The sequence below is a fragment of the Pimephales promelas genome, chromosome 16 (genome assembly GCF_988280905.1).
Source record: "Pimephales promelas chromosome 16, fPimPro1.hap1.1, whole genome shotgun sequence".
Lineage (NCBI taxonomy): Eukaryota > Metazoa > Chordata > Actinopteri > Cypriniformes > Leuciscidae > Pimephales > Pimephales promelas.
In genome coordinates, this window is record NC_142784.1 from 9,424,981 (window position 1) to 9,449,954 (window position 24,974).

Below are 24,974 nucleotides of genomic sequence, written 5' to 3' on the forward strand. Positions count from 1 at the left end.
TTTGCGGTGCTTCAGCTTTGCATCTGCGGCACGGCGAAGTTCTGTTTCGTGGTGTGCTGCACTTTCGAGCACTGCCTTTCTCCAATAGGACCTGTTAAATTCTAGATTCTCCCAGTCGCCAGACATGATGTTAAACTTTTTCAGATTGGTCTTAATATTGTCCTTAAAGCGTTTCTTCGGCCCACCAGGGGCTCTTTGTCCTTCCTTTAGCTGGGAGTACAGGATCTGCTTTGGGAGACGGTTGTTGGGCATGCGGATGACATGTCCTGTCCATCGGAGTTGGTGCTGCATTATAGTGGTAGTGATGCTGGGCATATTCGCTGGGCATCAAAATTTGCTTCTTAGACATCCTAAAGACTATAAAAGTACAAAAGTTAGAAAACATATATCAATAGGGTCCTAAGGGCAGGAGTTCCAGTGATCCAATGTCACCATTTTTTTTTTTTTTTTTTACATTTTTTGGTGTTTATTTGAGTTTTTATGCACTATACATCATCTAATCAAGACAATCCTCATATCTATCAATTTCTCATGCGAAGAGAAAATGGGGTAGATTGTGTCTTTAGGATGTATTGTTCAGATTCTATGTAGATTTAAAGTTTTCATTTTCCACCGCCAAAAATCAAGCAGGGACACAAAAGATGATACAAAAAATCACATATGGGACAAAAATTTGCATGGGGAACATCTCTAGACACCTTAAGGATTACAAAAAACTAGGTTAAAAAATATATCTTTCGGGTGCAGGTGAACCCCCCCCCCCCCCCTTCCTACCCTACTATATGATTTCTTGTTGTAATGTATGATTTGCATAAATAAAAACGGCTGCATCTGTGTTGATGAGAGAATCAAAGTGTATGCACGTTGTGCACAAGCTACATAATGGCCAAGCATGCGCCCTTAAAATAGCATTATTAACAACGTGCAAAGCGTCACTGACTTTAGACTAGTTTTTTACACGATATATGGCATGTTGGTCTTTGTTTGTTGTTGCTGGTATACGTTGCAAATAGAGGGGCAGCAAAATTGTTTTTCGCCTACAGCAGCAGAAGTGCACGCGCCGGTCCTAGCTGTAAACACTTGATGATGCGAGTGAAATACCGGAGTGAACATGGCTGTAAATGACTTTTGCTTCAGTTTGAAAAACCCTGTAATGTTCTCCATAACAGAGCGAATTGCATCCTGTGTCTTGTTTCCCATTTCTGTGATCGTTTTGGTTTTCGATTTCTCTAACCTGCAATGTAAAACTCGGCGCTTAGCTCCTACGTCATAGCTCTCAGCCCGCCTTCTGTTTGTTGATTGGCCAGCGGTTTTCAGACCGGTGGAAAACTGAAAGATAGGCTGCTATCTCAGACAGACTACAGGAGCGAAATGAAATTAGCGGACGTAGGAAGTCTGACGTAGTCAGGCTAAGACTAAGCTAGAAAAAAAAAAACAGCAGTCCCCCTCAAGCTATCTAGGCAGGTTACGTTCAATGAAGGAACAGAAATGGGACTGATGTACTGAAACATATAACTTTATTAAACACTAGACACAACAATATACTGGTTGGCAACCAGAGCAAGCAAATGTTCCCCATAGGTAACAGTGGACAGAATTCTACAATAAAGTCACAGTGTATAAAGTCTCATAATACATAGGCTACAGTGAATAAAGTCGTGTAAATAGATACTGTCCACATGCACACTCCAACACTGCAAGAGACATTTCACACCAAATCCGCCATACACACACTAACACAGCGTTTCACACCTCACAATAGTGAACACTGCAGAAATAGGCACTTTACCCACAAGAGATATTGCACATGCCCATAGGCCGAAAACGGTGGTATAATGATTGCCAAACAAACAAAAACAAACAAAACCTTTAGGTTAACAGGCTACCACTATCAGGCCTCCACCCTAGGCCCACTAGATCCAGGTTTGCACAAAACTTCTCAGGTTACGACTGTAACATATTGTCTCGTTCCCTGTTCTCAGGGAACATAGGTTACAGTCATAACCTGAGACGTTCCCTTTCGTGAACTCAACAATACGTCGAATGACGCAATGGGGAACGAAATACCCACTCCGCCATGCTGAGGGGAGTGCATGCCGAAAAGGCAGTGACAACTGTCAGAACCAGTAATTCCAAGGAACACTGAAACCACTCACCCTACATCACATCGGGCTGTCAGTGACAGCACTCCCTACCGGTCATAGCCCAAGCTAAAGAACCAAGAAAAACCAGAACGTAATAACGTGGGTAAATCTGGGCCAGCTCAAAGGCTTTAGGACCACAACTTCCAAATAGAAGGGGTCCCTTCTAGGGAGTGTGGCTAGGGGGCCAAAGGGACCCCCAGCCAGTCACTATTCAGGAGAACACTCCTCCTGAAATGCCCCCAGGATGGCCTGGTGATCTGTACTAAGACACACAGTCTGGCCATAGCCTGTCCATCCAAGACAGAGCCTCTGGAAATTGCCTAGGAAAGGCATCCAAAAACTGAAGGCCCACAAAGCTGGCAGAAACCATCGAGTTTCGGATCACAGAGACGGGATCCTCCAGAGAGTGTGACTCAACCTCAAAACAATGGGAATCATACACTCAATCCACGAGTTTCTACCCAGTGCTCACTTTTGAGCACTGAGGAAGTAAGAGAGGGATCAAAATCAGGAAGGTCAATGAGACCTAAGACCTGATGACCCCCTCTGTGGAGAGCTCCGAAACATGAGGGCTCATATCAGGAAGGCCGTACATTGTGCGGCCTGAAACCTAACGACCACAGTGTGTGGGAGCTCATGACCAGGAATGCCTGGTAAGGCCTGTAACCTGGCGACCACAGTATGTGGGAGCTCGTAACCTGGCAACCACAGTATGTGGGAGCTCATAACCAGGAAGACCTAGTGAGGCCTGTAACCTGGTGACCACAGTGTGTGGGAGCTCATGACCAGGGAGGCCTGGTAAGGCCTGTAACCTGGCGACCACATCGGGTGGGAGCTCATACTCAGGAAGGTCAGTGAGACCCAGCCTGGTGTACCTGAAAAATCACAACAAGTGGGAGCTACTTCCAGAAGTTAGCTCTTAAGAACTCTTAAAGTGGGACCGGAGGAAAGACCGGAGTCTGAGCCACATAAGAAGGGACCGAAGCATACCGCGCATGACCCTCACCATAAGAAATGGATTTTAAAAAGTGCACAAGACATCTTGTGACTTACCACAATAATAGGTGAAGTATAGGTTTGTGTACTTCACTCTGAATTCAGGAAGGCCTGGTGAGGCCTGTAACCCAGCAACCACAATATGTGGGAGCTCATAACCAGGAAGGCCTGTTGAAGCCTGTAAACTGGCGACCACAGTGTATAGGAGCTCATGACCAGAAAGGCCTGGTAAGGCCTGTAACCTGGCGACCATATCGGGTGGGAGCTCATACTCAGGAAGGTCAGTGAGACCCAGCCTGGTGACCACAACCTGTGGGAGCTTACTCCACCCAGTGGAAGCTACTTCTTCCAGAAGTTAGCCAGAGTAGGGCATCCCTGTCACTTAAGTGACAGGACGCCTCTTAAAGTGGGACCCAAGGGAAGACCGGGGTCTGAGCCACATAAGAAGGGACTGAAGCATACCACGCGTGACCCTTACCATAAGAAATGGATTTTAGAAAGTACACAAGACATCTTGTCATGTGATTTACCACAATAATAGGTGAAGTAAGGGTTCGTGTACTTCACTCTGAATTCAGGAAGGCCGAACTTGAGGCCTGTAACCTGGCAGCCACAACATGTGGGAACCCATAAACAGGAGGGCCTGACAAGGCCTAACACCCGATCGTCCCAATGCGTGGGGAGCTTACATTCAGGAAGGGCTGGTAAAGCCTGCAACCTGACATGTGACAAATCACAATCAGGAAGGCAAATGAAGTCTGAAGCCTGGTGACCACAGAGTGGGAGCAAAATGCTCAGGAAAGGTGGTGAGGCTGTAGTCTGCCTACCACAGCATGTGGGTGCCCTCATTCAGGAAGGCTGGGTGAGGCCTTCAAACTGACTACCACAGTATGTGGGAACTCATAACCAGGAAGGCCCCTTTGAGGCCTGTAACCTAGTGACCACAATGTGTGGGAGCTCGTAACGAGGAAGGCCTGGTGAGGCCTGTAACCTGACTACCACAGTATGTGGGAACTCATAACCAGGAAGGCCCCTTTGAGGCCCGTAACCTAGCAACCACAATGTGTGGGAGCTCATAACCAGGAAGGCCTGGTGAGGCCTGTAACCTGGCTACCACAATGTGTGGGAGCTCATAACCAGGAAGGCCTGGTGAGGCCTGTAACCTGGCGACCACAATGTGTGGGAGCAAATAACCAGGAAGGCCTGGTGAGGCCTGTAACCTGGCGACCACAGAATGTGAGAGCTCATATCCTGGTGACCACAGTATGTGGGAGCTCATAACCAGGAAGGCCTGGTGAGGCCTGGAGTCCCGCAGCAGATCGGTCTGGTAGGCCTGAGGACGACAAGGGTGTGCAGAACCACACCTGCCTGACCTGCTGCCGTGTATGCTCTGTCATTCAAGCGTGAAGATGTCTGGAGCAGCTTGGATGACAGGGTCAGAGCTCTTAGTGAAGAGAACCAACCAGAGGCGAGATAGTTAGCCAACGTCTCGTCCACTGGTGGCATCGACACATATCCGTGCTCCACGGCTCCCTGCACAGCAGCGAAACTAGCCCGCTGATGCAGATAGAGACGTGAGGAGAACGGGTTCTTCCATACCCTCTCGATCCCAGCGTGGAGATCGGAAAGGAATGGAAGACTCATTCGGGCTGGTGGCTTACGGGTGGGGAGGAACCAGCCATCCAAAATACCATGAGCGGGTTCCTCCCAGACGCGCCTCCACTGCAACTGCAATCTGTCTGTGGCGCGCCCCATAATGTCAGCCAGCTCAGCGTACACTGGGCAGGAGGGCTGAGATGGTCCGGTCTCAACCAAACTGACATCCTTTTCTATATATATATATATATATACTGTATATATTACAGCCAACTCCTGCCCTGCCCAAAGAGAACATTTACAGATTCACCAGAGAGAGAAAGCGAGATGTTCAACATTAATCTGTAACTCACCCTCGTCAGCTGGTAGATCATCCACGAGTTTAACGCCCCTCTACCGATAATCTGCCAGCTCCATCTGAAAGATCCACGAGCTCAACTGCCACTGAGCCTCAGCCCGAGCAGGAACCGGAACCGCGGGGTTCAGATGCCGTGCCCACTTCCCTCGAGAAGTGGGACAGACGAGAGCAGAGAGTTCTGAAAGGAAAACTCTCACAATTTGCGCAAAAAACTCCCTCGAGAGTTTCCAGCGCGTGCACTTCTCTCAGGCAGAAGACGCACAGATCGTGTGAATCCTCCGGTGTCAAATATCTAGACACAAGTCGGCACACTCGCGAGAAGTGTTTCTCCGCGTCTCTGCATGCTTAATTGTTGATACTATCAAACAGACAAACAGTCCCTGAGGACGAAAAGATGTTGTCACGGTTTCAAGGCGAGGTTCTTAACCTGCGTGAAGTTGGCCCCCCACCCAACGCAAAACGTTGTCGATATTGAACTTGACATATTGCATGTTCAGATATTCATTAAACAAAATATTCTGGGGGCCATGAAAGCTTTGTGAAAATGATAAAAAAAAATGCTGGTGAGGAAAGAGTTAATAATTATTATTTGCAGTGGAAAGTTTAGAAAGAACTAGAGGCAGAATTGTGCTAAATTTGTATGCTCTATTTTATTTGTTTCCAGTGAAATCAAACTTCAGAGGCCATCAGGCCTCCTGAGACGTGTTAGATAGTATAAAAACACTATGCACTGGTGACTTTACAGTCAAACTAAATCAGAACACAGATAGAGTTCATTACCTGCAATTTTAAATGAAGATGCAAGGGTGGTCATTTCAAGGGAGTATTTAAAGGTATTTCTAATAACTTTTATAATGTGGAAAAAAAACTAAACAAAAAAAAAACATTTTCTTAGACTGTGTTGAATTATTACTGTGCATTCATTTAATTGAATTACTATTATATTATTAAGTACATTTAATTGTATAACATTACTTACAGTTAATTTCACATTACACAGTATAAGACGCTGTGGCTAAACATTCTAAGCTGAATGTTTGTTTGTGTATTTATTTATGGTCTAAAAACATACAAATTTTGTTTGCTCTCTTCCTCAGGTCAATTAAAGTTTTCCTTGTGTAAGGAAAATGGAAAATGGAACATATTTGTACTTAATGTTGTTTGAAAATCTTGGGAGCATAAAATATGCTTTCTTCACTTTGGGGTTTATTTTTTACTGTGCTGTCATATTTTTAAATGTTCTTATTATTCTTGTAATATTTCTGGACAAGACATTGCACCAGCCCATGTACATTTTGATGTCATGTTTGTCCATTAATTCTCTATATGGTACAGCTGGCTTTTTCCCAAGGTTATTGACAGACCTGCTCTATGATACACACAAAATCTCCTTTGAAGCATGTCTCATACAAAGTTTTGTCATTTACTCATATGCAGCTTCTGAGCTTACAATGTTGATGCTAATGGCATTTGATAGGTTTGTTGCAATCAGTAAACCTTTGCATTACAACAACATAATTACCAAACGGTTTCTAACTTTTCTAATAGTTATAGCATGGCTTTATCCAATTACCTTTGTTGGAATTGCTGCTCTTTTAACTGCAAGGTTGACAATCTGTGGTAACAAATTGCTAAAGGTGTACTGCCACAACTATGAAATTGTAAAACTCTCATGTACGAACTATAGTATTATTAATATTTATGGCCTAATTGTAACAATCACAACATTTTTTTTCCCTGTTTGTTTTATTTTGTATACATATGTCAGAATTATTATAATTTGTCAAAGGAACACACAAGAGTTCAGGAGCAAAGCATATAAAACATGTATTCCACACATGGTGATCCTTTTAAATTACTCTATTGCTATTTTTTGTGAGCTGACTTTGAGTCGATTTATGAATGGAGAACTTCCAATAGCGCTGACTGTTGTCCTTTCACTTGATTTTATTGTAATACCACCCTTTGTAAACCCTATTGTTTATGGTCTAAACTTTCCTGATATCCGCAAACAAATCCGACGTGTAAAAGCCTCAAAATAGACTGCCTTTTTTTTTTTGTTCTAAAACAAGTTAGACATTTTTTTAGATAATTGTTCAATCAAGCGGTCACTCGCCTTTCAGTTTTCATTGCTAAATGTGATCATTTCCACTTCTCTGAATTCTATCCAGATTTTCTTTAGATTACCTCCTCAATTATTAAATGTTTGTGAAAAATTGTATAAGGGTGTCAGAAACACAATCAGAGCATAACTTTCTTAGCTGAAAGAATAAAGGTGTCAATATATATTGTATTCTCAGATTAATAAATTTATATGTAGAATATGAGATACTGTAAATACTTTTTAAAATGCTATTAGTGTTTTATAATTGTATTATCTATTTACAAAACATATTTGTCTTTTTTTTAAACTGGTATATAATTTCAATATTTTGTCCTGCATGTAATGTATTATACTATCAGACTCAATCTGGCTTATTTATTATTTTTATAAATCAGTTTTGAGAGGTACAAACAATAGTTGTCTACATACTTTATATCAAATAAATAAAACTTGTGTTAAAAAAAAAAACATTATCCATTGTCAATAGAAAAAAAAGTGTTTCCATACTATAGAATAATAACACTATTTGTTCTAACCAGCTTACAAAGACTAAGCCAGAGTAAGCCTAACTCCGGAAAGCAGGCTTAGATTTAGCTGGTTATTGATTATTTTTATTATATCTGTCACCTCTGGCTTGCTTGGGGACAGCAAATATTTAACAATATTATTAATCTTCCTGCATTGACACCATTGTATATCAACTGAACTGAGCTGGACGATGACATCACTGTTCCCTTTCAAGGGAACTTCGAGCTGCGTTGTCAAATGCGATGGGAACGCTCTGCGTGATTGCATCGTGAAGCGTCTGTACAATCAGTCCAATGAGAGAGTAGGACGTCAGGTGATGTCATTGACCAGGAAACTATAAAGCACCCTTGAGATCAGACCGCGACAGCTTCTGTTGCCTTCAGCAAGCGATCTCTGTACTCTGTCTCTGTCTATTTATTGTTGTCTGTCAAGCACACAATATTACACACATATACAATGGCGAATCAGGAGTTTAAGCATTGTGTTATTCCTTGCCCCCGTTTCATCACGGGTGGGGACACACATCAGTTTTGTGTGGCTTGTCTGGGAGTGGAGCATGCCCAGTCAGTTCTCGAGGGAGCTGACTGCGAGCATTGTGTGAAGCTTTCTATGAGAACGCTCCGCTCCCGCCGGTTCGGTTCACGTTCCTCGAGGTGTGGGTCCTGCTGTCGCCGAGGCACAGCGTCGACTTGCATCTTGGGGTTCGCAAAAGGATCTGGTAGCGGGGTTTGAGTCGGGTCCCACCCTCTCTCAGCCTTTACCTGCTGGATCCAGTGCCTCTGCCCAGGGAGGAGCCCGCACTGCGGATTCTCCTTCCCGGGCTGAGGCACCAATGCTGACACTGTCCAGTTCCGAGGAATTGGATGTCGTCAGCGTTGACGCGGGGGATCATGATGTTTCGTCAGCTCATACCCCCAGTGATGAGGAGCTTTTGGCTTTAGCTTTTGTCACGAGCTGTAGCTAGATTAAATGTTGACTGGCCAGCTGATGAAAGTGAAAGTGTTTCAAAGAAAAAAAGTATACTTGATGAGAGATTTTTATCATCCAAAACACTGCCTCCACGTCGGGGTTTACCATTCTGTCCCGATCTCCACACTGAGGTGGCGAGATCGTGGAATAAATTCGGAGTGTTTAACCCGCAGACATCTAATTATAGTAACATAATAGGTGCTGCTGATCACGGTTATGCGGCGATGCCTCAGGCTGAAAAGACGCTTGCGAGCTATCTCTCCCCCGAGTCATCGTCATCATTAAAAGCCCCGATGTTACCCACCAGACCATTAAAATCCACATCCTCTCTGGTGGGTAAAGCATACTCGGCAGCGGGTCAGGCTGCGTCATGCTTGCACATAATGACAATAATGCAGGCATACCAGGCTGATCTGCTTAGGGAAATTGATGAACGCGAGGAGGTGAGTGCTGACGCAATTTGAGAATTGCGTCGCGCGACAGATCTAGCGCTCCGTGCCACTAAGAAGATGGCCAAATCAGTGGGCCGGTCTATGGCAGCCCTGGTGGCCACGGAGCGCCACCTATGGTTGAACTTATCTGAAATAAAAGAAATAGATAGATCTGTTCGGTTAGATGCACGATGTCACCATCAAGTCTGTTTGGCGACGCTATTAATTGTGTCGTCGATCGATTTCAAGAAACAAAAAAGCAGTCAGCTGTACGTACATTCCTCCGAGAAGGGTCGTAGAACGGTCAGTTCAGTTGTTCCCTGTCGGTTCGCCGTTTCAGGGCACCGAAGTGTCCGTTCAACAAAATCCCGAGGCCAGTCTCGAGAGACTGGTCCCCTTAGTGGAATTCATGGCAGCGTGGAAACTACTGCCAGATATTTCTCAATGGGTCCTGCATGTGATAGAAAAAGGGGTACAGAATTCAGTTCGGTTCTCGTCCACCCAGATTTTTAGGGGTCCTTCCCACAGTGGTGGTCCCCGACCAGGCTCGGGTTATGGAACAGGAAGTAATGACGCTTTTGCAAAAAGGGGCTATAGAAAGGGTTCCTCCTACCAGCAGAGAGTCAGGGTTTTACAGCCGATACTTCATCGTTCTCAAGAAAGATGGTGGGTTACGTCCTATTCTAGATCTGCGTCAGCTAAACAGCAGAGTTCAAAAGCTCAAGTTCAGGATGCTTACACTCAAACAGATCGTGTCACAGATTCAGTCCGAGGACTGGTTTGTCACAATAGAGTTGAAGGACGCTTATTTTCACATATCCATCCATCCTCATCACAGGAGGTTCCTGAGGTTTGCTTTCAGGGGCGAAGCTTACCAGTATGGGGTACTTCCGTTCGACCTAGGTCTATCACCCTGCACTTTTACGGAATGTGTGGATGCAGCGCTGGCTCCTCTTAGATCCCAGGGCATTCGTGTATTAAATTATATCGACGATTGGTTGATCCTAGCTCAGTCAGAGCAGTTGGCGGTTCAACATCAAGATGTTGTTCTGTCGCACATGGAAAGGTTGGGGTTACGGCTAAACACCAAGAAAAGTGTGCTCCTTCCAGCACAGAGGACCACTTATCTGGGGGTAGTGTGGGATTCAACAACGATGCAAGCAAGATTGTCTCCAGCACGTATAACTGCGATCCTTACAGCCGTAAAGAATGTGAAACTAGGCCGGTCACTAACTGTGAAACATTTTCAGAAACTGTTGGGGCTCATGGCAGCGGCGTCCAACGTGAAGACTTTTGGCCTTCTGTACATGAGACCCTTGCAGTGGTGGCTCAGGACCAAGGGGTTTTCTCCGAGAGGAAATCCGTTTCGTATGATCAAGGTCACATGGCAATGCTTACGGGCCTTGGTCATGTGGAAGAAACCTTGGTTCCTCACCCAGGGCCCAGTTTTGGGGGTTTCTTGTCGACGCGTCACGTTATCGACGGATGCTTCCCTGACAGGCTGGGGGCAGTCATAAGTGGCCGCTCGGCGACAGGTCTATGGCAGGACCATCAGCAGTCTTGGCATATAAACCGACTAGAAATGATAGCAGTATTTCGGGCTCTCAAATACTTCCTGCCAGACCTGAGGGGCCATTATGTGCTTGTCAGCACGGACAACACTTCGGTGGTCTCCTACATCAACCATCAGGGGGGTCTGAGGTCCAGAGCTTTATACAAGTTGGCTCTGCAGATCCTCCTTTGGACCCAGGGGAAATTGTTGTCACTGAGGGCAATATATATTCCAGGGTATCTGAATATGTGGGCCGATATTCTGTCGAGGCAGGGGCTGAGGCCCGGGGAGTGGAGACTCCACCCCGAGGTGGTGAAGCTCCTATGGAAGAACGTTGGTCAGGCTCAGGTCGATCTATTTGCAACTCAGGAGACAACTCACTGTCCGTTATGGTTCTCTCTCACGCAGCCAGCACCTCTCGGACTGGATGCGATGGTGCAGGTGTGGCCGAGGCTACACCTGTATGCATTTCCCCCGATATCAATGCTCCAGGGAGTTCTGGAAAGAGTTTGCCAGGAAGGGGCTCATCTGTTGTTAGTATCCCCGCTCTGGCCGACCAGAATATGGTTTGCGGACCTAGTGACCCTCTTGGACGGCTCTCCGATGGAGATTCCGGTCAGGAGGGACCTGCTTTCACAGGCGGGGGGCACAATATTTCACCCTCGCCCCGAGTTGTGGAAACTATGGGCTTGGCCTCTGAGGGGGCCCAGTTCATAAATGCTGGTCTCTCGACTGACGTCGTGGAGACCATTCTTCAATCCAGAGCTCCCTCCACGAGAAAACTTTATTATTTCAAATGGAAATTGTTCTCTACATGGTGCGGAGAACGTGCTTTTAATCCTGTTGACTGCCCGGTTGGTACAGTTCTTGATTTCCTGCAAGAAAAGCAAGGGCTTTGGCTCCCTTCGAACCTATCGAAGAGGTTTCAGAGAAATTCCTCACTTTAAAAGCTTTGTTTCTTCTCTCTATTTCTTCTATTAAGAGAATTGGAGATCTGCAAGCTCTTTCGGTTGCTCCTTCATGATTGCAATTCGCACCTGGTATGCTTAAAGCATTTCTATACCCTAGGCCGGGTTATATTCCTAAGGTCCCTACTAATGTGATGGGTCCTATTGTGCTGCAGGCCTTCTGTCCTCCACCCTTCAATACCCCAGATCAGGAAAGTCTCAATCTGTTATGTCCAGTTCGGGCATTGGATGCCTACGTTCACAGAGCTGCCCTGTGGCGTAAGTCAGAGCAATTATTTGTCTGCTTTGGTTCGACTAAGAAAGTTTGCCCGGCATCGAGACAAGTAATGAGCAAGTGGATAGTTGAGGCTAATTGAGGCTCCATTGCTTATAATACGGTCGGACGTCCCTCACCTATGGAGGTCCGCGCCCATTCTACAAGGAGTATGGCTGCCTCTAAGGCTTTAATTTCAGGTGTTTCCCTTCATGACGTTTGTAATGCGGCAGGGTGGTCCTCACCACATACATTTGTCAGGTTTTATGACCTAGACCTCTCCACTCCCGGGGCTAGGTTGCTCGCTTCTTAGTGTGCGCATTCGACTTCACACAGAACGGGCATTTCTCAGCATGGCATAGTGGGTATGGGGTTCCCATCGCGTTTGACAACGCAGCTCGAAGTTCCCTTGACAGGGAACGTCTCAGGTTACGTATGTAACCCTGGTTCCCTGAGAGGGAACGAGAGCTGCGTTCGCCTGCCATACTTCCTGCATGCCCTGATCGACTTGCTTCAGGCCTTTCACAGAAGCTGTCGCGGTCTGATCTCAAGGGTGCTCTCTCTCTCATTGGACTGATTGTACAGACGCTTCACGACGCAATCACGCAGAGCGTTCCCATCGCGTTTTGACAACGCAGCTCTCGTTCCCTCTCAGGGAACCAGGATTACATATGTAACCTGAGACGTTTTCTCCAGAGCTGCTGTATAGAAAATACAGAACAACTTTTTTTGTATTATTTTCCTGTTCTCACAGACAGATGCCACAAAAGTCCACTAGAGGCCAGCTTTAAGAACCAGTTTGTGTGCAGTTTATTAACATTAACAGACAAAACATGAAATAATCAAAAGACTTGGCAGAGCCAAACATGATATGACAACTTGACGGGTAAACTAAACTTAAATAAACAAACTCACAAACAATGGGTTACACAAACAATGCTATACAAACAACAATGGTAACATGAGGGCTATTTGACACAATAGGGATGTGCATCTCCATAGCTGAGGCCGGTGTGATACGCATCTCGATACATAGCCAACGATATGATACATTAAAGTTACATATAAGCAGCTACCGATACGGTGCAATACGATTCACTATTCTATGTGGTGCGATCCAATTTTGATTCGATTCAACGCGATGCGATTCAGTGTAATATATGATGCAATGGAGAAAAATATAATGCTATGCAATTCAATATGGAATAGATAGTTAACTTTTATTTATTTTATTCAGACATACAGTAAATCATAAAAAAGCTTAAGTGCCATGACTTTTAACGCATGGTTCTTTCATATTTTTTCACAAAACCAAAAAAATAAATAAAAGCAGGTTCTGTTTTAACATAAACAATAAAGATAAAAAAAAAACATTTCACAAACATGTCTTTCATAACTGTATTCAGATGTAAAAATATCTATGAAAACTATTATTGGCAGTCACAGGCTGTTGTAAACCAGGGCCCATATCCCTAAAGATTCTGAGAATCCTCTCAGAGAGCTCCTAACTTTACCTAAAAATTCCTTGCCAGGAGTTTTAGCTTAGAAGTGATTACAGAACATTTTCAGTGATGAGGTGTGGTTGACCTCATTGCTAGGTTTTTTACTGCTGGAGTTAGAACTCTTCTAACTTCAGCAGTAAAAAAAAAACGCAGTTCCGTGAGGACGCTGGCGTGTCTGTCGCCGCTTTACTAATCGCAGTTTTCTTTTCTTTCCACAAAACTTGAGTTATTATGCTTCTTTGCATTTGATGATCAGACAACTATGATAATGTGTGTTTTGGATCTGCAAATATCTGTATTGCCAAATGCTTGCGCAGCGCAACTACGGCTTGTCTAATGTTACTCACTCATGTCGGCTGGCTGTTGTGTGCTTGCTCGGGCTGGTGATCCACCACGGACGGACAATTTTGGATTATATTTCCTGGTTCCACGGATTGGATAGCTCTGTGTCACGAAACCTGGACTATTGACTGTTCTGTCTTCTCTGTGCTGCTGTCGTGGTAAAGTGTTGGATGTATCCTCTCCGGTCGCTGTGGCGAAGCTAGCTGGTGCTTCCTTGCACCATCATGTCGTTAATTACTGATTGACTCCTCCCTGGAACTTCTGAATCTCTTCTGTAACATCTTACCAAACTGCCTTGATACCATCAAATCACTCAAACTCTTGCGTCGCTCCCGCTATGTACATAGAAGCTCCCGATGTAAGTTTGTTTACATGGACCATGCTATTCCCACTGTTCTGTCGGACAGACGCTCTGTCGCAGTGAAACGACGTCATCACAACAAGCCTCACGTGCATTCTGTCGATCTAAGCCTAAGGTCTCTGGTTTGTGTTAATACTGTTTCTTCTACACTGCCTGCCTCAGCACCTATTAACAGGCCTGCAATGTTCATGTTATTGAACGTCTCGGTTACGTATGTAACCTTCGTTCCCTGAGTAGGGAACGGAGACGTTACGTCGGATGACGGAGAATGGGGGTTTGCATAGAAAGCAAATCCTCTTTGAGTTATTAAAAACGAGCCAATGGCTTGAAAATGCCATGGGTCTGCGGAATTTGCATAGTGTTGCACGATGCACCGATACTTCAAAAGTATCGCGATACTTGGAAATTAAAAACCTCACGATACCTAAATTTATTAGTATCGATACTTTTATGAATGGCTGCGCTCCAGATTTGTAAGAGACATATTTCATGTTAGTGTGTGCAACACACACTTCCAGTCCTTCCCTATGGACGTCAGTGTTTTTTCTCCTCACGTGCACTGCAAAGAAGCGGCATCTGTCTTGAGACAAACACTACAGCGAGACGGCTGAATGTGCATGCGCAAGCACAAGTGATACTGTGGCCGGCGGTCAGTAGCGGATTGGCTATCCGGAGATTCGGGACTTTTCCCGGTGGGCCGGTAGTGTTTCGAGGCTGTGAGGACCGGTCTGATAGTTATACTTTGCAAGTTCTTAGCAAAACCATCCGGTGGCCTGGCTGTACAGTGTACACGCTTGATTTAAAAAACAACAGATTTTAGTGCTAGATCTCTTATTTAATAGCAAAATAAATAAATTCTCTGCTATTTAACTGGAGATTTTTTATTTATTTTTATATTAGCTGTACAACTTTCACCACAACTTTCATAGATAGCATAAATAACTTGCAAGCTGCTAAAATAAAGCATTCATAGCATCAGCTAAAATGATCTATAGGCTATATGATTATAATCAGAGCATGAGCATGTTTGTCAGTGATTTATTTGTATTAGTTTATTACAGCATTTAAAGAGCACAGACCTACGCAAAGGAGGTGCATGTGAAACGCCCTGTAAGAAATACTTTCCTTTTCAGGAAAAGTATCGAAAAAGTATCGAAATCGCGATTCTTGACTTGGTATCGCATCGAAACTAATAATTTTGGTATCGTGACAACACTAAATTTGCATAGCGTATCTCCGCCCCACCTCGTGAGTATAAAAGGAGGAAGCAGACGCAACCACAGTATGTCTTCGCTGAGGAGCCGAGACTGAACTCAGGCGTCTACCCAGCGGTACAGCGGAAGTGGCAGGGAGACGTAACGTCTCCGTTCCCTACTCAGGGAACGAGGGTTACATACGTAACCGAGACGTTCCCTTTCGTAGTCACTCCGATTTACGTCGGATGACGGAGAATGGGGGTCCCCCATGTAATCATGCCATCTTCACAGCTGTCTTCCAGTGCCCTGCGAAGTCTGAACCCCTGTCGCACTTAGCTTACTGACGAGGAGTCACCGGAGTGTGCACATGGAGGCACCTAGCCGGCGGCCAGGCAACAGACCCTGGCGCCAGTATCAACAGTGCTGGAGGACTCAGGGATTCAACAGAAGGCTCAGCTGAGGAAAAAAATCGCACTTATCCAGTCCGTGGAGTGGAATGGCGAGCAAGCGAAGACACCTGAGCGGGTCCAGTACTGGCCGGTTGAGCGAGTACAAGAGAGGATATAGGCTCCACTCGGAGATTATAGAATCTCGCGAATGTGTTAGGTGTCGCCCAGCCTGCAGCTCTGCAGATGTCTGCTAGCGAGGCGCCATGCACTAGAGCCCAAGAGGAAGCTACACTCCGGGTGGAGTGGGACGTCACACCAAGGGGGCACGGACGACCTTGCTGCTGGTAAGCCAAAGCGATGGTGTCCACTATCCAGTGAGACAGCCGCTGCTTCGAGAGAGCCCTTCCCTTCTGGTTCCCACCATAACAGACAAAGAGCTGGTCTGAGGTCCTGAAACACCACGTTCTGTCTACGTAAGCCTGGAGGGCGCGTACTGGGCAGAGCAGTGCCAAGGCTGGGTCTGCCTCCTCCAGGGGAAGCGCTTGCAGGTTCACCACCTGGTCCCGGAAGGGAGTGGTAGGAACCTTGGGCACATATCCAGGCTGGGGTCTCAGGATCACGGGAGAGTAAGCCGGCCAGATTTCCAGGCATGCTTCGTCAACGGAGAATGCGTGCAGGTCCCCTACCCTCTTGATGGAGGCCAGTGCAACCAGGAGCGCTGTCTTCATTGACAGGAATTTAATCTCAACTGATTGCAGAGGCTCAAAGGGAGGCCTCTGCAGGGCACTTAAAACCACTGAGAGGTCCCAAGAGGGTACGAGAGGATGTCGAGGAGGATTCAGTCTCCTCGCTCCCCTCAGGAACCTGAAGATCAGATTGTGCTTCCCCAACGACTTACCTTCAACTGCTTCATGGAATGCGGTAATTGCAGCCACATAAACTTTCAGGGTGGAGGGAGACAGCCTTCGCTCCAACCCTTCTTGCAGGACGAGCGAGAAGAGCACCAGTTGACGAAGAGGCTCCTCTTCAACGCATAGATGTGTCTAGTAGACAACACTCTAGCGGAAGTGATGGTAGCCGCCACTGCAGGTGGCAGGGTACTCAAAACTGCCTCGTCCCATCCAGGAGCCATACGTGTAGCCTCCACAGATCGGGACGAGGGTGCCACAGGGTGCCCCGTCTTTGAGAGAGGAGGTCCTTCCTCAGAGGAATTGGCCAAGGAGGTGCTGTCACGAGAAGTACCAGATCGGAGAACCAGGTCTTGGTGGGCCAATAAGGGGCTACCAGCAAGACCTGCTCCTCGTCCTCCTTGATCTTGCACAGAGTACGTGCGAGAAGGCTCACTGGGGGAAACGCATACTTGCGTAGACCCCGTGGACAGCTGTGCGCCAAGGTGTCTGTGCCGAGCGTGCCCTCGGTCAGAGAGTAGAACAGGGCGCAATGGGATGAGTCGTGGGAAGCGAACAGATCTATCTGCAAGAAGCTGAAGTTCGTCCACGGGAAGAAGGTCTGACGGCAGGTCGGAGTCACTGGAACTCTGAGCGTACCGCGATGCCATGCCCACCTTGGGACTCGATCGCGAAGCCACAGCTGAAGCGGTTTCATATAAAGCAGTCCGAGCGGCGTTGCCACGGCTGCGGATGACATATGCCCCAGGAGCCTCTGAAAAAATTTCAGTTGGACCGCACTCTTGCCCTCGAACTGTCGAAGACAAGCCAGCAGTGAGTGTGCGCGCTCGCTCGTGAGCTGCGCGGACATGGTGACCGAGTCTATCTCCATACCAAAAAAAGAGATCCTCTGCACGGGGCAAAGTTTCAGGATGCGAACCCCGTGTTCGCGAAGGGGAACAAGGGCTGCCTCAACAATCTTCGTATAGACGCGAGGGGACAGAGCCAACCCAAATGGGAGAACCGCGTACTGATATGCCTGACCCTCAAAAGCAAACCGAAGAAACGGTCTGTGTCGAGGTAAGATGGAGACATGAAAGTACGCGTCCTTCAGGTCTATCGATGCAAACCAATGCTGGGGCCAAACGCATTCGAAAATGCGTTTGGCCGTGAGCATTTTGAACAGCAGTCGATGAAGAGTGCGGTTCAAAACGCGAAGATCCAGGATAGGTCGTAACCCACCGCTCCCCGACAGAGGAGACCAGGGAAGGACCAGCGTTCCACTGGGGTCTGCTCTGCCAGGGGTCTGGTGATAGAGGGGGAAGGGAGTGGCGTGGTCCGGGGACGACAGCCACTTCCTTCCGCGCCCTCAGAGACAGAGGAGAATGAGAGTGGCGTGGCCCGGAGGAGTAACACACTTTCATTTTGCTCTGTGTGCTCAGTGATGGTGTCAAGTCTTTTAACCAACTCAGGGTGCTGCCCCACCCGTGGGTGAGCAGCGGGGAGCTGAGAACAAAAGATGCACCGGCATCGGCAGCGAGCAGGCTGAGGCGTCTGTGCCGACGGCTGGGTGGAGGCAGCAGCTGGCCGTCGGGGCAGAATATGTGTGATAGGCTCAGTCTCATTCTGGGCGGTTGAGAACTGCTGGGCGAAGTCCTCAACCGCACCGTCGAAGAGGCCAGCCTGGGAGAGGGGGGCGTCGAGCAGACGAGTCCGCTCGGCGTCCCTCACATCAGCCAGGTTAAGCCAGAGATGACGCTCCTGGACCACGTTAATGGCCATCACCTGACTGAGGGAGCGTGCCGCGACCTTAGTCGCCCGAAGGGCGAGGTCGGTAGCGGCACACAGGTCGTTAAACGGCCCCAGTTCAGTCCCGCCCTCGTGCATGTCTCTGAGCAGCTTTGCTTGAAAAACCTGCAAGGTACTTATGGCGTGCAGGGCAGCGCCCGCCTGTCCTGCAGCTCTATAGGACCTCGCCACCATCCATGACGAGAACCTACAGGCCTTGGACGGGTGCCTAGGATTACCGCGAGGGGAGGTGCTCTGAGGACACAGCTGCATCGCTAGAGAGCGCTCCACCGGGGGAATCCCAGTGCACCCACGGGCGTCCGCGCTGTCGAGGGGGGGAAAGGTGGGGGAGACTGACAATCGTTCACGGGAGGTCAGAGGAGCCTTCCATGACTTCGTCAGCTCCGCATGCAGCTCATAGAAGAAAGGGATTGGGGTCGGCTGTGGCTGTGAGACGGCAGCCTTGCCCAAAAACCAATCATCTATCCGTGAGCGATCGGGACAGGGGCGGAGGGTTCCACTCTAACCCAATGCTCACGGCAGCCTGAGACAGCATGGCCGTCATCTCGGGATCAGACACGGGCAACGCTGGCATTCCCGAAGAAGGCAACGCAGCCGCATCCTCACTTCCCGAGGAATCTAGCCCACCTTGTGATGCCGCGATCTACATCGCATCCTCCTCTGGAGCATCGAACGTGAATCATCGCGGCACTCTCAAGTTGCAACACGGCTGAGGGGGGTGTGGCCCGAGGAGCAAGCGTCGGGTTTTTGTTCCACACCGTCACTGTCAGATCACCCTGTCTGCGAGCCGAAGAGCTCCCTCTGGAAGAGGAAGCAGGTCGGGTAACAGACGTCGGGACTCTCACAGTAAGATCATTGAGTCTCGATCTAAGTGTTGCGATGGTCATATTCCCACAGAAGGAACATGAGTCATCCACGCTCGTGCCCATCAGAAGAGGAGAGATATCGACTGCACCCAGAAGAACATGGGCGAGACACAGGCGACCAGGAAGAAACACAAAGTCTTGCAGACCACTGCACAGATCGCAGGCAATGTCGCTGTGTACCGGCATCACACCAACACTGGAGAGGATGCTCGAAGAGTTAAACTCAGTATGAGTGGCGTGTGGAGTGAAGAGGTTCTATTGGCTCCGAAGCAAAAACATACTGCGGTTGCGTCTGCTTCCTCCTTTTATACCCATGAGGTGGGGCTGAGATACGCTATGCAAATTCCGCAGACCCATGGCATTTTCACGCCATTGGATCGTTTTTTAATACTCGAAGAGGATTGGCTTTCTATACGAAACCCCCATTCTCCATCATCCGACGTAACTCGGAGTGACTACGAAAGGGAACACTCGTTCCCTAAACAATAAAGCACTATTCAAACATGACATGTTTGCTGACAGAAAAATGATCATCCAGAAGCCTCGTTCAACGGGCCGTGGTGGTGGTCTGGCTGTTATACATCGAGCTGACATCCCAGTAAAAGAACTTGCAGTGCCTAACATCACCTCATTTGAGTGTCTTTGTTTTTCATTGGCTGGGCATGCACAGCTTCAGGTGGTCTTTGTTTATCGTCCACCAAAGACAACAACCATCTTCATGGCCGAGCTATCAGAGCTACTCATTTCCGTCATCTCCATGTCTCCTTCCACGCTTCTGCTCGGGGACTTCAATATCCATGTGGACTCTAGCAGCTGTCATTTTGCTGCTGAATTCCTTTCACTGTTGGACTGCCTCAACATCACTCAGCATGTCAAAGGTCCCACTCACAGCAAAGGTCACACACTGGATCTGGTGTGCTCCATTGGTGTCACCCCCTCGAAGCTGCAATGCATTGATCTAGCTATATCTGATCACAGTGCCATCCTCTTCTTTGTTCCAGTCCAGCCCAGGCAACACCTCAAACGTACCATCACATTCCGGAACATCAAGTCTGTTAATACATCATCACTATCCAAAACTGTAGGGGCCCACCTGTAGAGGCCCTAAACAACTGCCGCCTCCTCATGATTCCCTACCCATAACCCACACTCATGATGGCGCCAACTCCTCTGCTACATGTTTGCCACAGCACTGCCTCTCATCCTTTTCCCCTCTGGATGCGGCTCAAGTTGTTAAGTTGGTTACCAGAGCCAATATTGTTCACTGGACCCCATGACAACTATTTTGGTCAAGGCATGCCTCCCTACTCTCTGTCCCATCATGGTGGATTATCATAAACAAGTCTCTGGTATCTCTTTTTAAGAAGGGGGACCGGAGGGTGTGTTCCAACTATAGGGGGATCACACTTCTCAGCCTCCCTGGGAAAGTCTATGCCAGGGTACTGGAGAGGAGAATACGGCCGATAGTGGAACCTCGGATTCAGGAGGAACAGTGCGGTTTTCGTCCTGGCCGTGGAACACTGGACCAGCTCTATACTCTCTACAGGGTGCTGGAGGGTTCATGGGAGTTTGCCCAACCAGTCCACATGTGTTTTGTGGATTTGGAGAAGGCATTCGACTGTGTCCCCCGAGGCGGCCTGTGGAGGGTGCTCCGGGAATATGGGGTCCGGGGTCCTTTGCTAAGGGCTGTCCGGTCCCTGTATGACCGAAGCAGGAGCTTGGTTCGCATTGCCGGTAGTAAGTCAGACTTCTTCCCGGTGCATGTTGGACTCCGGCAGGGCTGCCCTTTGTCGCCGGTTCTGTTCATAATTTTTATGGACAGAATTTCTAGGCGCAGCCAGGGGCCGGAGGGCGTCAGGTTTGGGGACCACACGATTTCGTCTCTGCTCTTCGCGGATGATGTTGTCGTGTTGGCCCCTTCACACCAGGACCTTCAGCATGCACTGGGACGGTTTGCAGCCGAGTGTGAAGCGGCTGGGATGAAAATAAGCACCTCCAAATCCGAGGCCATGGTCCTCAGCCGGAAAAGGGTGGCTTGCCCACTTCAGGTTGGTGGAGAGATCCTTCCTCAAGTGGAGGAGTTTAAGTATCTTGGGGTTTTGTTCACGAGTGAGGGAAGGATGGAACGGGAGATTGACAGACGGATCGGTGCAGCTTCAGCAGTAATGCGGTCGATGTACCGGTCTGTTGTGGTGAAGAAGGAGCTGAGCCGTAAGGCAAAGCTCTCGATTTACCAGTCAATCTACGTTCCTACTCTCACCTATGGTCATGAGCTTTGGGTCATGACCGAAAGGACAAGATCCCGGATACAGGCGGCTGAAATGAGCTTTCTCCGCAGGGTGGCTGGGCGATCCCTTAGAGATAGGGTGAGAAGCTCGGTCACTCGGGAGGAGCTCAGACTAGAGCCGCTGCTCCTCCACATCGAGAGGGGTCAGCTGAGGTGGCTCGGGCATCTGTTCCGGATGCCTCCTGGACGCCTTCCTGGGGAGGTGTTCCGGGCACGTCCCACTGGGCGGAGGCCCCGGGGAAGACCTAGGACACGCTGGAGAGACTATGTCTCCCGGCTGGCCTGGGAACGCCTCGGTATCCCCCCAGAAGAGCTGGAGGAAGTGTCTGGGCATCTCTGCTTAGACTGCTGCCCCCGCGACCCGGCCCCGGATGAGCGGAAGAAGATGATGATGAAGTCTCTGGTATCTGGCCTGGTACCCTCTGGCATTAAAACAGCTGTAGTTACCCCTATTCTCAAAAAGCCCAATTTGGACCCGGCTGACCTCAATAACTACCGTCTGATCTCCAACCTTCCCTTTATGAGTAAAATCCTGGAAAGAGCAGTTGCTGCCCAACTTCATCATCACATGTCTCACTATGATCTCTATGAACCCTTTCAATCTGGCTTCAAAGCCCATCACAGTACTGAGACTACCCTTAATAAAATCATCAGTGACCTCCTCATCGCCGCTGATTCTGGACATATCAGCAACCTCATCCTTTTGGATCCCTCAGCAGCCTTTGACACAGTCTCCCATGCTATACTACTTAAATGCTTATCTGAATGTGTTGGCCTCACCGGCTCAGCACTCTCCTGGCTCCAGTCATATCTCTCAAATAGGGAACAGTTTTCCCCAGTCAAGCAGGGTGTGCCTCAGGGCTCTGTGCTCGGGCCTCTTCTTTTCACCATCTACATGATCCCCCTTGGCCAGATAATACGCCACCATGGTCTTAGTTTCCACTGTTATGCTGATGACACGCAGCTGTATATCAGCACCAAACCATCCACTCAGCTTCCTCCACCATCGCTTATGGCTCATTTCCACTGAGTGGTACGGTATGGTACAGTTCGGTTCGGTACGCAATTATTTGCGTTTCCACTGTCAAAAGTTGTGAATTGTACCAAAAAGCCGAACCATACCGTACCACTTTTTGGGTACCCTTCCGTTGGGGTACCTAGCACAGTGAAAGGGTACTAAAAGGTGGAGCTAGACTCACTGCAGAACGGTGATTGGTGGACAGAGTATCGTCACTCGCACGTGCTACAAGAGCATTAGAAGCATACATTTGAAATATAATACTACTGTTATTGTGCCACAAACTGTAGTTTTAAGAGTTTTTCAGGCGAGAAAGTAGTTCTACCAGAAAGACTCGGGAGAATAAATACTGTAACAATAAATACATTTATTGATAGCCCAGCAAGAAATTAAGTTCTTTGGCGTAGGCCCCGTCCATAGCTCGCAATCCGAAGGTCCAGACTCTGCATTTCCTGCCTGAAGACGAAGGCAGGGGCGCAGCCGACCCCCCCGGGAGGTATAGGAAGGGACCATCCTGGTGATGTTTACACAAACATGTGTAAGTACCGGTCTTTTATACCGCAAGCATTAGACACGATTGGATAGATGAGAAGGTAATTAGTGATGCAACGATTGAGTATTCCTGGCAGAACTTAACGCTAAAGCTTCCATTTTTTTAAAGCTCAAATCTGTGGTTTATTTATAGATTTATGATAAATTGACTGAGATCCATTCCAAGCGATCACCGGACGCTCGCGCTCGTGTCCCCCACCTAGAACAGCCTTTCCTCAGCTAGTGGTACTGATGTTTGCCGCTGACTCGGACGTCTCTGTAGTGGTTAAACATGAAATATAATTCGTCTTGTATAAACCTTAACAGGTGATCTTTGGTCTCCTGGGCCCGGTTTTTCAAAAGGTTTAATCCGGATAAAATTGATCCAGATTTTTTTTTTTTATGCGATCCGTGATCACGTAATCCAGCTTACTTTTGAGCCAGTTTTTCAAAGCAACATCGGATTGGATCAATCTGATCTGGAACTTTTCAGGATCACCAAATCTGGATAACCAGTGCTCAAACAGGATAGGAAATCACAATGTAGAACTATGTAAAGAGCAACAGGTAGACAAAAGAACTAACAACCACTGTACATTGAGGACATTTATAACAAGTTTCTAATATAGATGTATTGAAAAAAAAAGACTTAATGTCAAATACTCCACAATAATTTCAGACTTCCTCATCTGATGTGGAGAGACCAGCTTGTCTGAGTGTAGACTTTAGAAGGCGGATATCAAGTCTGGCCTTGGTCTGCTGCAGAGTCAGTTGTTCCTCTGCCAGTACGAGCAAAAAGGACGTGCAACAAGGGACGCAATAGTTAGACACTATTTCTGACACTATTTGGATTTGTTTTGGATTTCAAAAATCAGTGATTGTGTTAAGAACTGCTCTGAGGCTTTTAGATGAGATCCAAACGCAGCTTAATTTGAGGGCAATCCAGAGGCATAATCCAATGTACAGGCAAGGGTCATAAACAGATAGGCAGTCCAAAACAGATAAACAAAGAAACAAACAAAACAGGCAGGGACCAGAGGCAAGAGAGTAATGCAGGGACCAGAGGCAAGAGAGTAATCCAGGGAACAGGGCAAGATATCCAAAACCAAGAGACCAGGAGACCAGAAAACCATAAGAATGCTCAGAATTGCCGTGAAACACTTAAACAAGACTTCGCGGTGAGTGACTGAATGAACATGGTATATATAGCCAGACTAACAAGATGAGACAGGTGAATGCAATAGTGAATGAGGTAGAGGTGAATGTGATCAGTGATGATGAGTCCGGGCAGTGAGTTCTGGGAACTGTAGTTTGTGTGAATCCAGTCTTATCTGGAGTGCCCTCTGGTGGCTCAAGAGGGCACTCCAGCTGGTAACCGTTACAGATTGCCATTATTTGCATTTTTTTTTTTGTTTATTCTGTAATCATTGCATGCATCACTAATAAATATTCTAAAAACAAAAATATTATCGATTGTGATGACTATATATATATATATATATATATATATATATATATATATCAATTAGTGACAGAATAAAATGTATTGTTTTTGGTCAATTTTTTAAAGCTTTCATTACATTTTGGGCATGAAATCCACGTTGAATCCACCCTTCTGATGGGATCAGTTTAATCCAGATTTTTTGGATCAGAGTGATCCAAATCCTTCAAAAAAGTTCTGAAAAACCCAAACTAAAGGTTTGATCCGGATCAAAACAAGATTCTAAGATCTAATCCGATTATGTAATCCATTTTTTATTTTGAAAAACGTCTCAGGTTACGACTGTAACCTATGTTACCTGAGAACAGGGAACGAGACAATACGTCGAATGACGCAATGGGGAACGCCTCAGGCGTGACAGGTGTCTGACATCAAATATCAACTCA

The 24,974-nt window shown here is 47.3% G+C and overlaps 1 protein-coding gene across 1 annotated transcript; it reads left to right on the forward strand.

The window, feature by feature from the left end:
* The first annotated feature begins 6,221 nt into the window (after positions 1-6,221).
* Positions 6,222-7,166, forward strand: LOC120470538 (olfactory receptor 6N1-like). Its single transcript, XM_039660096.2, has one exon. The coding sequence runs from the start codon at positions 6,222-6,224 to the stop codon at positions 7,134-7,136; it is 915 nt and encodes a 304-aa protein (XP_039516030.2). The 3' UTR covers positions 7,137-7,166.
* The last annotated feature ends 17,808 nt before the right edge of the window (positions 7,167-24,974 follow it).

Excerpts from the sequence above, each read along its gene's own strand:
- LOC120470538 (XM_039660096.2), top strand. The coding sequence starts at position 6,222 with ATGGAAAATGGAACATATTTGTACTTAATGTTGTTTGAAAATCTTGGG.